Raw genomic sequence first — 14,815 nt, 5'->3', positions numbered from 1 at the left:
AATGACAACTGCTGGAAGTCCTACTTAGCATCTGACTTAGATTCCACTTTCTGCTGCCCGTGTAGACCATATTCTCTATGGAGATTTCTTTAAAAATGTTGCCTCACACTTGAAATGGTCACAGGTGTTTAAAGACCCTTGATCGTGGCTCTTCCGTCTTCTCGGCGGCCCCTGAAGTTTCTCTGAGGGAAAGATGTTTGGTCCCTCTCGTTATGTGGTCATTCCCCTGTTCCTCTTTCCCTCATAAGCCCAAACATATTATAACAGCCAGAGCGCCGAAGCAAGGCTGCTTACTGTGAGAGAGCACATGGCTTCTGCCTTGTGTGGCCTGCATCTGCTGGGACACCCGTGCCAACTTGACCCCTCCGGGGCCACGTACTTTGTGGAAAATCATGCCCAGAGAACAGAAGTCCCTTGTCTCCCAAAGCAAGGCCCTGAGTCTACCTGGTGGCTCCCTGCTCTGCAGCACCAACGGTCATGGGCATGAGTTGAAGCTGGTGGTGGTCACTGTGCCCCGGGATCCCCAGCCCTGTGCCATTTAGTCCCCACAGTGGTCCTTCAAAGTCAGTCCCATTACTGTCCTCACTGTAGGGTAGCGGCATCAGGAGGATGGAGAGGGTCGGCACCTTCCCCATGATACCACAGCCGGTGAGTAGGAGAGCCAGAATTTAAGACGACATAATAAAGAAAAGGCAAACCTCTCTCGGGAGACATGTTTATGATGAATAAATACAGATCTCTTAGCCTCGCCAAGTCCCTTTGTCACGTAGGGCCGGTAGACAGCAGTGTGTATCACCGATGGATGAGAAGACAAAATGTCTCACCCACTTTCACCTGAGCAGAAAATGCTCCTGGGAATCAGACCTCATGTGTGCGTGTCTGTATTGGAATCAGCGTGACAGTGTATTTACGTCTCAGACTAGTTTCTATGCTTCTCCCACGAGCTAAACATCACTTATTTTAGGAGGGATTTAGAGGGAGAAGCAGCACTTCTCTCCTTGGATTTAACACTCTCCTTTGGGCATATATTCATTCATTCATTCATTCATTCACTCATTCATTCTCAAATCCTTCTGAAGCACCTGTGGTGAGCCAGGCCCTGAGCATGGGCCACAGTTACATCATGGACACAATTACTGCTCCCATGAAGTTCACCATCTAGCTGGGAATTAAAACAGTCCTAACCCTCATCTTTCCAGGGGAAGACCCCGAGGCCCGGCGACTGCGGACAGTGAAGAACATTGCTGATCTGCGGCAGAATTTGGAGGAGACCATGTCCAGTTTACGGGGAACTCAGGTTACACACAGGTATCTGAAGTGTGAATTACTTTACTGAACTAGCTGGTAACTTGATGGTCACACAGCTTCTCCTGTGTTTGTTCGTGCCACTGAGTTGGCTAATAATGGAATAAATAACGTTGATTGCCAAATGTGCTGGGATTGACAAAGAATGCCATGCAGCGGGCAGAAGGGAAGTGTGAGTAGCAAGAATTAGTATGGACAGATTCCTCCCCAAAGTAGGAGGTTGCTAAGTCCATTCAGCCAGCTCCATTTAAATTCCACTTTGCGTGCATTTCCCAAAACTACGCTGTGCTGTCGACACGAGCAGGTGAACTGCATTTGACCTGAGCGATAAAGTGAATAACTCGAATTCCTGCCCCGTCTTCTGATCGTCGTTACTCTGTAATGTTGTTAGTCATGCACGCGTGTAAGGCATGTAAGGTCACCTTTATAAAAATGCATGGTCGTGTTTGAACAGTGATTTTGTTGGATGAAATCTAGCATTACCTTGGAAACATTTATCAGGTTGCTTTCATTGCTGAGCAAGAAGCTGAAAAGGATGCAACCCTAGGACACCCTTCAAGCTTTTGGCAGGATGGCGATTTACCGCCTGTGTCTGGCTTTGGTAATCAAAGCCATGTCCTAGGTACCCCCCCCCCCCTCCCCTGCCACCTCATCTCCCAGGCTCTCCTTTGCTTCTCAGCTTCAGTCGCTTTGATACGTGAACTAGCAAGGAGACAGCAGGGCTTCCCTGCTGCCCGCTGTTTTGGCAGCTCGAGATGAAGCACTGTGGGTTCCATCTTAAGTAAGACCAGGGCCCAAACTTTAGGGGGACCCTGGCCTACAGATAGTGAGGCCACTTGCAGGGCAGGATCGGAGAGCAACAAAGGCAGCGGAAGCACCAAACAACTTGATTCTTCCAGAGGAGAGTGAACTTGGCGTTTAAGTTCAAGGGGCCCCTTAAGCCTTTAGCTTTCTGATTGCATGGGGCCACGCATTGGACCCTGGGACTCTGTGATTAGATATGAAACGCCCCTAAGTCTCCACCATAATCACTGAAACGGGCTGACTGTGGGTTCCTTGGCGTGGATTAGGATGATGATGACAGAAGGGACAGCTCGGTGTTTTCTCCTGCCAGGAAGACCCCCGTTCGCTCTGCGCAGTGGGAGACCCCACGCAGCTCTGAGGAGGTGCCCCGCCTGTCTTGACTGTGTCGGGGCTGAAGCACAGGGGACTGCAAAAGAGTCTTCCCGGTGCCAGGGACCCTTGCACTTTGGTTTATTCCCCAAGTGATGTGACCTCAAGCCTAAGCACGAACCACTCTTTCCAGCCCTTTGCCCCAGGTTTAGTTGTCATTTGGGGCAAAATGTAGAAGCCAACATGTGGGGGAAATGAACCTGAGAGAGTTAGAAGGTCAAGGCTGCCCCCGCCTGCTCGGTCAGGAGAGGCTGAGGGGCGGAGGTCTGGTGTTAGGCGCTGCACAGGGGCAGGTGCATCCTGCCCTTGGAAAGGGGGAGCTGTGAGGCAGCATCCCAGCGGGGGACCTCTGTGCCCATTGCTATCAGGGCAGCATTTTCCATGTCCCTTCCTGAGTTAGAAAGACAATTCCAGTAGCTAAGGTCACTGAATCAAGGTCATGGTCACGAGTGCCTTGTGCCGTGTTTTGGTGAGAACAGCCTTCACTGGGCTTTCCCGAATGCTGTGTGGGTGCGCATCTTCCTGTGTTCTGTTCTAACAGAGGGTGGTCCATGGGCACCTGGTGTTGATCCTGTCTTGTGTACGGGGAATCGTTCATGATTTTAAAAACATTAAAGAACATATAAGCTGCAAAGGATTCTAGGCGCAGTGGGCTCTAACCCAAGGTGGCCTTTATGTGTGCAGCACATTAGAAACCACATTTGACACCAACGTCACCACGGAGGTCAGCGGGCGCAGCATCCTCAGCTTGACGGGCAGGCCCACTCCTCTGTCCTGGAGACTCGGCCAGTCCAGCCCTCGGCTCCAAGCAGGAGACGCCCCCTCCATGGGCAATGGGTACCCGCCTCGAGCCAACGCCAGCCGGTTCATCAACACCGAGTCGGGCCGCTATGTGTACCCTGCCCCTCTGAGGAGGCAGCTGGCGTCCAGGGGCAGCAGCGTGTGCCACGTGGACGTCTCTGACAAGGCCGGAGACGAGATGGACCTGGAGGGCCTCAGCGTGGACGCCCCCGGCTACATGAGCGATGGGGACGTCCTCAGCAAGAACATCCGGACGGACGACATCACCAGCGGGTGAGTCCTTGGGGTTTCTCTCTTCACAGAGCGGGAGAAGGCTTGGCACCTAGTGTGTGTTTGTTTATTTGTGTTGGCAGCACTTTAAGTTCTCTGGAGCCCATCAAACTGCCTACTTCGCTTTCTGCGGTCCACGTCCAAGGCTGTGTGGTGCAGAGGGGAACCTTCTGGGAAGAATCACGTGACTTGGGCCGTGGTCCAGGCTTGGCAGTCCTCACTGGGAGGCTCTAGCAAGGCTCCACCTGCAGCCAGAGAGACACTTGACAACAAACCACACGGTGTCAGCTCTTTAATCAAAACCCTGCACTCAGGGTGGAGTCCAGCCTCCTCAGCATGGCCTACCTGGTCCTACGGGATCTGGCTCTTACCTGACTCTTAGATCGCACGGTTCTCCACCCTCCCCACCCCCTGCTTCCCCTGCTGTAGCTGTTCCTTCCAGTCCTCAGTCTTATCAAGCTCTTTCCTGCCACAGTGCCTTTGCACCCTCTGTTTCTCTGCCTGGATTCGGTTCCCCACATCTTTGCATGGTCGGTTCCTTCTTGTTGCTCAACGGACATCTCTTTGTAGGAGCCCACCTGGACCATTCAACTTGAAGTAGTTTATGTAGCTTTGCCCCTTACCCTGTCCTCCCCATCACCCTGTCTTATGTTCCTCTGAAACCTTATCACTGTTTCAAATTACCTTGATTATGTTTAGATTTTATGGTCTCCCCATCCCCTCCTGCTTGCAATAATAAGCTCCAGGAAGCAAGGACATTGTCTGGCTTGTGCACTGCCAAATGCACAGTGTATTATACATCTGGGAGCTTACAGATATTGCTGAATTGAACAGCACATGGATTCATGGGCGACAGAACAAACCCAACCTCTCTGTAATGAGCTGCTTGCTGCCTGAGCCACGCTGTGACCATGTGCAGTCCTAGGCCTCCCTCTTGTTCTTGGCTCTACTCCCCGATCGCTGTGTGAACCGAAGATGCATCTGTGTATTCCACTTGCCTGAGACTTAATCTGTTCCCCTCACTTGCACAGAAATTTTCCAAGATCTTTCCCTCTTCTAGCATTCTAGCAGCCAAAATGATTGACAATAAAAATCAGGCATAACACTTGTGCCACTCATTTCCATGAACAGTGATCAAGAACCCATGGTTGAGTTAATAGTTTCATAATTGAATAGTAGTTCTTTCTCCCACTATGTACCAAGCTCTGTGCTAGGTGCTTTATGTATATTACCTTCTTCTGTCTTCACAGCAATCCTTCGAGGTAGGAGATATCACAATCCCCATTTTGTAGATGAGTAAACTGAGGCTCGGGAAAATTAATTAACTTGCCCAAGGCCCTGTAGTAGTTAAGAGGCAGATCCCAGGCCCAGCAGCTCCAGAGCCCTGCTCCTTAGCCACTGTGCCGCACCATCGTGCCCAGTATCTCATTGCTGTATTGAAATAGCACAACTGGAATTCATTTCAAAATTAATTTACTTTTGCTTAGCTCTACTGGTCTGACTAGAAATGTTCTTTGAGTTAATTAAAAGTTTAGACATAGAGGTGCTTTGGCTTTCTGCCTGTTACTTTAGAACCATCCTGTAGTGAAAATTTGGATGACGAGAGCCACCAAACCCTTATAACCTAACAAGTTTCTGCCATCCAGATGGCTGGGAAGGTTGATGGACTGATGAAATGATCACGTTAACCGTAGGGCATCATTTTGTGTTTCTAGTTTTTTGTAAACCTACAATAACCTATGCCTATTACTAAAATTAAGCTGCCTGTGATTTAATCTTTTCATTATTAATTAGAAGACTTTTGGAACCCAGAATGGCCTCAAGGTTATCATTATCACATCTCACTGTCATATACGACCAAGGAGTTTTCAGGTTACTTTGCGATTTTCATATCCTGTAATAGAGTTTATTTTACTGTTGGATCTGTCTCTGACTCCCCAATAGATGGTGTGTTGATTTTGATGTAGTATTGACAGTTTCCACAAGGTGGCGACATTGAAGCACTCAAAGCTTCACCCTTGGTGAGAAAGTCCTAGTCCTTGGCTACTCAAACCAGAGCCTTCACCCCTGCTAACAGGCACGGATGTTTACCTTTCAGCTCCTGCTCTGGGAAGCTTACATTTCTTTACCAAGTGAGCTAGCTCTCAGAGCAAGTGTAGATAACAGTGCGGACGTGTAAGCAAACCACCCAATTACTGAAACTAAAGAACTCCAGTCTGGTTTTTCTTCTAGCATTCTCTTAATGTGGAAATTTACCGCCCAAAGGAAGAGAGATGGCCCAGATGGCACTTAATGCTCCTCCTGGTTGTGACCTTCCAGAACGCGAGCTAAGCATGACTCCACTCTGCGGGAATGCATGCGAGTGTTTGCTTTGGGGGCTACGTTATCAGTTTGCTTCACATGCTGAGTCCAGGGCAAGCCACTGAATGTCCTTTGTACTCATTCCTTTTTCCTTTGATACACATGACAGGCTTGTAGATATTGAAGGACTGGTCATTTAGCCTTTGCTTCAGAATCTGCGAAATAAGTCATATTACCTAGGCGATCGGCGTAGTGGAAAGAAAACAGCCGATGTCAGACGCTGGGAGCTTAAAGCCCGCTCAGCCCCTTGTGAGCTCTGTGGCCCTGGGCACGGTATCCGCTTTGCTGCGCCTGGAAGCACGGTCATTAACATGGTCCTTAACCTTCTACAGTTAGGTTTCTCTGTGAGGTTGCATCTGATTAATGGCAAATCTATACGAATAAAAGGGTAATATGCTAATTAGACCAGGTAGACTGGACGTCTTCTAGATGTCCTTCCAGACATCCTTCTGAACAAGCCACGGTGGCAGGGCTGAGGCAGAGGTGGTTAGGGGGGATCAGGCAGGCAGGCAGAGCAGTTAGGGGTGATCAGGCCGGCAGGGGAGAGTGGTTAGGAGTGATCAGGCCAGCAGGGGAGCAGTTAGAGGCATCAGGCAGGCAGGCAGAGGCGGTTAGGGGTGATCAGGCAGGCAGGCAGGTGAGTGGTTAGGAGCCAGCAGTCCCACATTGGGAGAGAGATCCCACAGGGATGAGGTCTAAACCGGCAGTCGGACATCCCCCGAGGGGTCCCAGATTGGAGAGGGTGCAGGCTGGCTGAGGGACCTCGCTTCCCCCCGCCCCCCACACACACACCCTCCCACCCCCATGCTCGAATTTCATGCACCAGGCCCATGGTATCTGATAAAGCCACAGAGTCTCAGACAGGGTCTAGGTATCTTATCAACCTCAAACAGCCAGGCGCTTGGAAACAATGAAATGATTCAAGTCTTCATCCAGATATGTGTTTGGCTTAGTGGGGACAGCCTTGATGTATGAGTAATATATAAACCCCTGAGGAGGGTCTTTGAAAAGAGTTCTTGTAAAAGTTTACAGCAAGTTTATTTAGAAAGCCTGGTGTGGAAGTAAATTCTAGTTTCTGAAAACCTATGACCTTTGTTTTTAAAATAATACCATACCTCCAGTTGGGGTAACAGTTATTTTTTGCAGTGCATTGTCTCCACGGTAGAGTACGCACGTATGTCTGTCTGTATCATTCAGGTCTACCCGAGGTGGGGCTGAAATGACATTAATAAGAACCTGGTGCGGAATGTGTGCACGTGTGTAAATTAACTCCCTGTGTGTGCCAGTCGTGTCTAAGTACTTTACAAGTTGCCACCTTTATTAGATCAGTAAATTGGGCTTTGGCTGTAGTGAGTGGGAAAAAGTTTAAAATAACAGATGAAGATATTTCTTACAAAGTTTTGATCTGTGAAGTCAACCCATCTACTCATCTTCTAAGCATTCAGGGTGACATATGGTGCAGAATAAAATGAAGGGGACAGACTTAGCACCCATATGTTTGGAGAGATGATTGTTTTTCTTTTCCAAGGAGGCACTGAGCTGTATAATCTTCTAAAGTATGAATATACATCCCCTCCTGGAAAAAAATGACCATTTACATTTAGCACCAGATAATTGTCCAAGCCCCTTTGATGGCTTCCCATTGCCTGTGGGAACACATCTGAACATCTTAACAGAACATGGGAGGCTCTTTATGATCCTTCCCTCAGCCACCCTCTCTGCCTTAGCCCTGGTCACATCCCTCTTCACATCCCTACATACCCCATTGCTCTAGGCTACCTGCTATTCATCACAGAAGGCTCTTCCCTGCATTTGCAAACCTCTGTGCCATCAGGACATGCCACTTCCTTCCTGGAATTCCTTTCCCATCAAGCCCATCGGATTGACCCTAAAATAAACACCACCTCTGTGATGCCCTCCTGACTTTCCCAGTCAGAGTTAGCTCTGCCTCGCGCGTTCCTGGTGGCTTTGGTTTACAGCCAACCTTGTGGGTGAGCCTTTCACTTTGTGTGGGAAACTGTTTGAGAGGGGCTGGACGGTGCTGAGGAAAGAGCGTGGTCTTAGAGGCAAACAGGTTTGAGTTTTAGTCCTGGCTCTGCCACCTGAACTGGAACAAGTTCTTAATCTTTGGGAATTAGAGATAAGACTTGAAAAGCACCTGACAGAGTCTGAGATGCTCAAGAAATGTGCAGTGTGTGTGTGCACACATGTGGGCGCACGTATGTTTCCTACTCCAAACGTGTAGGTCCTAGAAGGCAAACAGTGCCCATTATTTTTCTAAACTCAGAGACTGGTACAAATAGGTACCTAATAATTATTTTGTGAATGGTCTATTCTGCAGCCCTACCCTCACAGGACCTGGGCTTACATCACTTGCCACCACCAGCTGTGACACTCAGTGGTTCTATTTGCAGAACACTTGGGGAAATCAGCTTCACCTCTGGTGTCTTTTGGTGCGACACATAGCTCCACCTAGTGGCCAATAGAGGATGTGACGCTGTGGTTTTGATGCTTTTAACTCTAAGAGTCCTTACATGGGTTTACCACTGAGGGCCCGAGGAAATGGACATTGTAATAGTTGGCTTGTCTTCCGAACGTAGCCTGCTGAGTAGTCTAGTGTGGGAGAGAAAGTGGGGTTTTGAACAAGTTGGGCTTCAATGCTGACATTGTAATGGCTGACGTCATCCCTGCCGCGTGGTAGGGATTCCTATGTCAACGGGGACCGTGTGCACACTGGTGCCTGCTGGGAGACTCAGTGCCTTAGCAGCTGAGGAACCCATCCTTGCTGAAGTTCTGGTAGCTCATAAACATGTCAGGGTATGTCTTTATCAGCTTGGGCTGCCCTAGCGAAATACCATAGCCTGCGGGCTCAGAGCAGACTCATTTCTCACAGTTCTAGAGGCGGGAAGTCCAGGATCGCCATGCAGCACGGTGGGGCTCCACAGAGAGCCTCCTTCCGGCCTACTCTGTCCTCACGTGGCGGAGAGAGGGGGCTCTGGTGTGTCTTCCTCTTCGTATGAGGGCACCAATCCCATCATGACGTCATCAAACCCAGTCACCTCCCAGAGGTCCTCCCTCCTAAAACCATCATATTAGAGGTTGGGACTTCAACACATGACGTTTAATCCATAACAAGGCATTTCATGCTTCCAGGCATCACTTACATGTGCAGCACTCTGTGCTTGGGTTGCCTTTTCATGACTGCCTACCAGGTCGCCTCCTTGCGGAAGCCTTTCCTCATTCTGTCCAAGCAGAGGCAGCGATTCTTTCCTCTGGGCTCCTGTGGCACTTAACATGCCCATCATTAGCACCGGTAGCACTACCTCAGCATTATTATAAACATCTGTGTGTGTGTGTGTGTGCGTGCGTGCGTGCGTGTAAAATCAAACAAGGCACCCATACAACATCTTCAGACGGTCTCAGTGCACTGATTATGAGGAAGGGAGCCCATACCCATTACAAGCCCTTAAAGGTTAAGTCAAATCTATCTTGGATGCTTGCGTATCATCATTGGCTGGCCCAGTGCCTGCCTGTTCCTTAATTAGTAGTCAACACATATTTGCTGAATGGACGCTACACCTGGCCTTCAGTGGACCAAGACCAGTCGCCTGCCTCTGGATGAATATGTGCCTAAGATGGAAGCCCCTTGAGCTTGGGGCCCAGCGACGTACTCTTCCTCTCCTTGGCCCTGTTTTATACTGTCTCATTATTCCAGACCTTGGACCACCTCAGTCCCAGTGAGCCGGACAGTGACAGTACAGAAAAGAGGCAGCTCGGAGAGTGGACCATGTGCCACGGGGTCATGGAGATGGAAGTGCCTCTGTTCTTCTCTTTCTTCATCCATTGAATGCGATGGGACAGATGTGCGAGGTGTTTGTCACCAACTCAGCAGAGTACACAGCAGGCAGCCTGTGAATCAAACATGCGGCACCGCTGGCAAGAAAGGCTTTCTTATCTGGTGACTGTTTCTCATGGCCTTCCCAGGCCAGACCTGAAGCGACCTTGACAGGCTGTTGTTCCTGGCAAATTGATAGGAAGGAGAGGAAGCCAGAAACTCCTAACAGCCAAAAATGCACCCCGGAGCCAAGACAAATGATTTTAGGCAAAGCCGTCCTGGAAGGCGCCGGGTCACGGCGGGTTCCACAGGGCGTGGCGGGCAGCTCTGGGATTTGACAGGAGGGGCTCTTGTTTCTCTGGGTGGTTCCCTCTGAAGTGGTCTTGGCTTGTGCAGCTCTGGGAAGGCTTATGAACTCCAGGTTGCCAGTCAGCCAACTGCCAGGTGGGCCTCTGGGGTTAGAAAGGTGTACCTGACGTGGGAAGGTAAAGACTCAGCTCTGAAGACAAATCTTTAGGGCCTTGGGCAAGTCACTTGGCCCTAATACACTGCCATCCTCTTCAAACTCTCTCCTTCTCTCTCTCTCTCTTTCTCTCCCTCTCTCTCACTAGAGCTACAATAAGAAGCCTCTAGGCCCAGAGTAGCCCAGTACGTTGGAGATGGGGTTGGGCCAGGCCCTAGTCAAGGAGTCTTTCTATTTCCCTCTTCTCCCCTCAGTGGTTTCTCACTGACAGGTCTTACCGATGTACGAATTCACAGAAACCATAAACACCACTTCCTGTCTGATATTTTCCTTGGTGTTAAATATCCCAGGCAAATACAATGAGCCCTGTTTTCACAGGCAGCTCTGTGGGGAGAGTAAGCAAGAATAGGGAGTCATGCATGGGGCAGGATTAATCTCTCCAAGTGTTGCACAACCAGTGGCAGCTCTCCCTGCGTGGCTGTGATGTCATGAGACATGGGCAGTGTGGCAGAGAAATGGCTCCGGCTACCAGTCTCGGTCGTCCCCGACAGCTGGGGAGGCATCAGTGGTCCGCTTCTTCTTGCATTCACAGTGGGCCCCCTTGATTGACAGAGTGTGAGAAATGTATTGGCCTTCATCGGCAGCTGGAGAGGCACTTTTATCAGAGGAGAAAGAACAACTGAGCTCACAACATGCCCCAAAGTGGAGAGAGTATCCAGCATTCTCTCACTTACCCTCACCACTGTTGGTGACTATGGATTTAGCAGGCAGAGACTGGGACTGAAAAAAAGATTTATTGGCCAACAGCCCCATGGAGAAATGAAGTATGGTCCCACCCTGACATGGGCAGCTCAGACTGCCACTCATAACTAATAGCCTAGTGCAGTGATGGCGAACCTATGACACGCGTGTCAGAGGTGACACGCAAACTCATTTTTTTGGTTGATTTTTCTTTGTTAAATGGCATTTAAATATATAAAATAGATATCAAAAATATAAGTCTTTGTTTTACTATGGTTGCAAATATCAAAAAAATTTCTATATGTGACACAGCACCAGAGTTAAGTTAGGGTTTTTCAAAATGTTGACACACCAAGCTCAAAAGGTTCGCCATCACTGGCCTAGTGAGTTACGGGTAAGAGAGAAAAAAAGGGGTGTCTCATCTTCTCAGGAAACCAGGCTTCGGCCCTGCCTTGAACTTCCAAGGTGGCTTTGAGATTTGAATCCTGTGGGGAAGGAAAAGGAGAAGGGAACGTGGGTGCTTTGGGAGAGGAAAGTCAGGCCTCAGCCCTTCCTGAGTGGGCCCTAAAGGGGCTGCTCACCCTCCGACCCTTGCCAACACCCTCCTGGTCCTAAAGCGTGGGCTCTCCTGGGACCTGGCAGCCATTCCTTTGGCCTGCCTTCCGAGGAGGCTCCAGGCAAAAGGCAGTAAAATTCCATTTGAAAGTGTTTATTGAGTTTGTTGTGTACTAGAGACTATGCCAAAGGCACTGAGCCCAAGGGGAATGAACAAGACCCAGTCCCCAAGTTCTAATACCTCGGACAGGAGCTCATGGAAAGGAAGTGTGTCTTTCGCTACAGGAGTGCTGAGCTGCAGGGATCAGTGGGGGAATCAGTGAATTCTGTAGGGAGAACTGACAGAAAATAAAGAGCCTACTGTGCGGTATGGGCAGTGGGAAGAGTGTGGTTGTGGAGCTCAAGCTGGATTCTGGGGCTGGCAACACCACTCCTAGCCTGTGTGCGGGAGCAAGCTATTAAATACCCCGGGCCCCTCTCACCAGGGAGTTGTGGGGCTCCCGAGAGATTGTGCCGGGACAGAGCACTCGGTGGATGTCACTACCATAAGGTCCACTAGCAGCAACAGCATCTTGAAAGGTGAACAAGTGCCCAGGCTGACCAAGGTCAAAAGCAAGGGCATGAGAACATGGACGTGGGGCATGTTTTCCCGAGAATGGTGCCTGGGAAGGATTGGAGAGTCAGGACGGGAGCCGGTGGGCTCGGTCAGAAGCTATCAGGGTCCAGAGAGCGGGGACGTGGCTCTATGTGAGGCTGAGGCCCTGGGAACAGATTCACAGAGGGTTCGAGGGACTTTTCACATTGATTCAGCCTGACATGGGGTCATTTGACAAGGAGCATGAAGGTGTCAGAGAGACAAGTACAATTTCCTGGTTGCAGCCTCTGCTGAAACCAGCTGGGAAGTAGTTGACCTTTGTCCTCAGCACCCTCAGTCCGTTTCCAGTGCTCCCTCTTTCCTGTTGACACCCACCCAGTCCCTCTGACTGTCTCAGGCCTCAGGGACTGCCCAGCCCAGCCCCAGACCAGGGCTGGCTGAATGTTTAAGCAGAGCAGCCTGTGGACTGTAATTCCGGGAATTTGGGGAAAACCCCAATCCCACAGCCTTCCCAGACTTGCCCCGGAGAAGCATGGGGCCCAGTGGCGGAGGCTCCTTGTGCATCAGCACTTAATTCTAGCACAAGGCGGGAGGCAATAAATGTTAGCATTGAGAGGCATGATGTGGGGGCTCCTGGGGGGACCTGAGAATAGAATAAGTCAGCAGGGGCCTTTTATGTCCTCACTTCCTCCTTCTGGAAAGCCAGCTTCCCCCATCTGCACATGAGAATAACATGCCTGGAGTTGCTGTCATGAGATAACCAACACATGCGAAGTGCTGGTACCCTGCCTGGGTGTTACAGCTCCTCCCACTCATCCTCATGATGATGATGATGCCGCCAAGATTAAATGGGACACGGTGTACGCATACGACCTAGTTCCGTGCCTGGTGCAGGGTGAGAGCACTCAGTGTATTTCATTCTCTCCCACCCTTACTCATTGCCAGCCCCGGGGCACCCTCTCCTTACAGTGGATGGGGTTTGCGATGAGACTGTAACTGACACTCACATGACAAATATGAATACCCCTAAACACTCCAGCCGACAGACAGACAGACAGTCGCTGTGCTGGGTTTGCAAACCCTGCTGTGGTGAGTCAGACTGAGCAAGGCACTCCCTCCTTTCCTTCCCACCCTCTGGACTGCCTGCTGCCTGTCGAGGTAGACTTCCTGCCCTTCGCAGGGCTCTTCATTGGTAAGCAATGTCAACATGGGGACATGTGGGCATGACTCAGGCTGGCCCTGGGTGTTTAACAGAGAGATTCCACCTTGGGAATCAACCCTATGGAGAGACTCTGTATTTTCGTTATTTCAAATCAACAAACATTTAACAATTATCTCCTTGGTCCCAGGCTGTACTCTGGGGTAGGACGGACGAAACTTGTTCTTAGGGCTGCCCCATCTGGTTCTCGTTATTTTGGGGGTTCACTTTTGGTCCTGACAGGTTCTCCTCAAGATAAACTTGGGATCTGTGAGCTCACATTTATTGAGAAGTAGTTACACAGACAGGAGAAACATCTTCCAGCTCTCGGTGGGTGGCGGGGGTGTATTGCACCCCTTCCGTATGCTGAGCATCGTAACCCCCAGACCCTAGCTTTTCATGACATTGTTTACACTTTACGAATAAGGAAAATTGTTACTTAATGGTTTTAAGCCCATGGAAGAGATGAAAAAGGTGGCCTGGCATTCTGTTGTTTCTTTCTCTTGGTGCTCTGGAATTTCAGTGTGACTCGGTGCCTCTGTCACTTTGCTGGACATTAATTGGCTAGTCTGTCGCCTCCTTCAGGACCAACCCCTTGCAGATGTGTTCTGGTCTGCAGGCTCCTCTTTCTCTGCTCAGCGCTTCGCAGATGTGCCAGGAATGGGGAGAACCGAGGTGTCACGAGGGACCCTGAGGTCCCCTTGTCCTGTGAAGCTCTTGCACAGTTTTGTTATGTTTTTTCGTGTAGCTCCCTCTAGAAAACCCAGTCCATATATATAAGTTTTTATCATAAGCATATAAATCACTGGGAAAAAATACCCTTCCCAGTTATTTTTCAAGGGGCAGCAGCTACGGAGCCGCTCAACAGATTTATGATGGCAAGGTTGGAGGATACCAAGTTCGAGTTGAGGTGAATATGAGAAGAAACATTTGGATGAGGTTGGGAGGATTTGGCCCTGGGACAGTAAGCCCATGTTGAAAGACTCAAAAAAAAAAAAAAAAAAAAAAAAAAATAGGCCATATGTGCCTGTGCTCAGATCAAGATAAGAAACTGCAGTTTTGTTGAGCACTCATGATCCTCCCATGATGCTGCTCGGGGGTCATGGGGTCATGGAAGACAGAAGTGGAGTCAGAAGACCTGGCCTCGCCGTCCTTGCTTGCCATCTGTGTGTCCTGGGGGAAATCGCTGCCTTTTCTGAGCCTGTTTTCCATCTGTTAAATGGTAACCTTCTCCTCAGGTGTGTGGTGAGGAAGTAAGGAGATAGTTTGACACACAGAATGGTAGTTCCCTTCAGCTTCTCAGAGTTATTGCATCCACTTGCCTTCCCCATCCTTTACTGTACTTAAAATATTCACTGAGATGATCTCATGCTATTTCTTAGTCCTGAGTACAGTGACCACAAGTCTGCCAACTGGGCCCGAATTGGTCTGTGTATTGGGGTTCTCCAGAGGGAAATTTTACAACTTGAGTCCAAAGCCAGCCTGGAGGTAGAATTCCCTCTTCCCTGGGGAATATCA

General features: G+C 49.7%; 1 protein-coding gene across 4 annotated transcripts in view; it reads left to right on the top strand.

Moving 5' to 3' along the window:
- The window catches only part of NAV2 (neuron navigator 2), a 366,387-nt gene that overhangs the window by 225,732 nt on the left and 125,840 nt on the right, over nucleotides 1–14,815 (top strand). For all 4 annotated transcript variants that reach the window (XM_070428165.1, XM_070428164.1, XM_070428167.1 and 1 more), the window contains 2 exons: nucleotides 1,200–1,308; nucleotides 3,163–3,552. In XM_070428165.1, the coding sequence (XP_070284266.1) occupies nucleotides 1,200–1,308; nucleotides 3,163–3,552 (499 nt within the window). The remainder of the gene's footprint in view (nucleotides 1–1,199; nucleotides 1,309–3,162; nucleotides 3,553–14,815) is intronic.

The sequence above is a fragment of the Myotis yumanensis genome, unplaced genomic scaffold (assembly GCF_028538775.1).
Source record: "Myotis yumanensis isolate MYYU_CA2020_CCGP unplaced genomic scaffold, mMyoYum1.0.hap1 SCAF_10, whole genome shotgun sequence".
NCBI lineage: Eukaryota > Metazoa > Chordata > Mammalia > Chiroptera > Vespertilionidae > Myotis > Myotis yumanensis.
The sequence above is the reverse complement of the archived record's forward strand: the minus strand, read 5'-3'. Positions and strand labels throughout refer to the sequence as shown.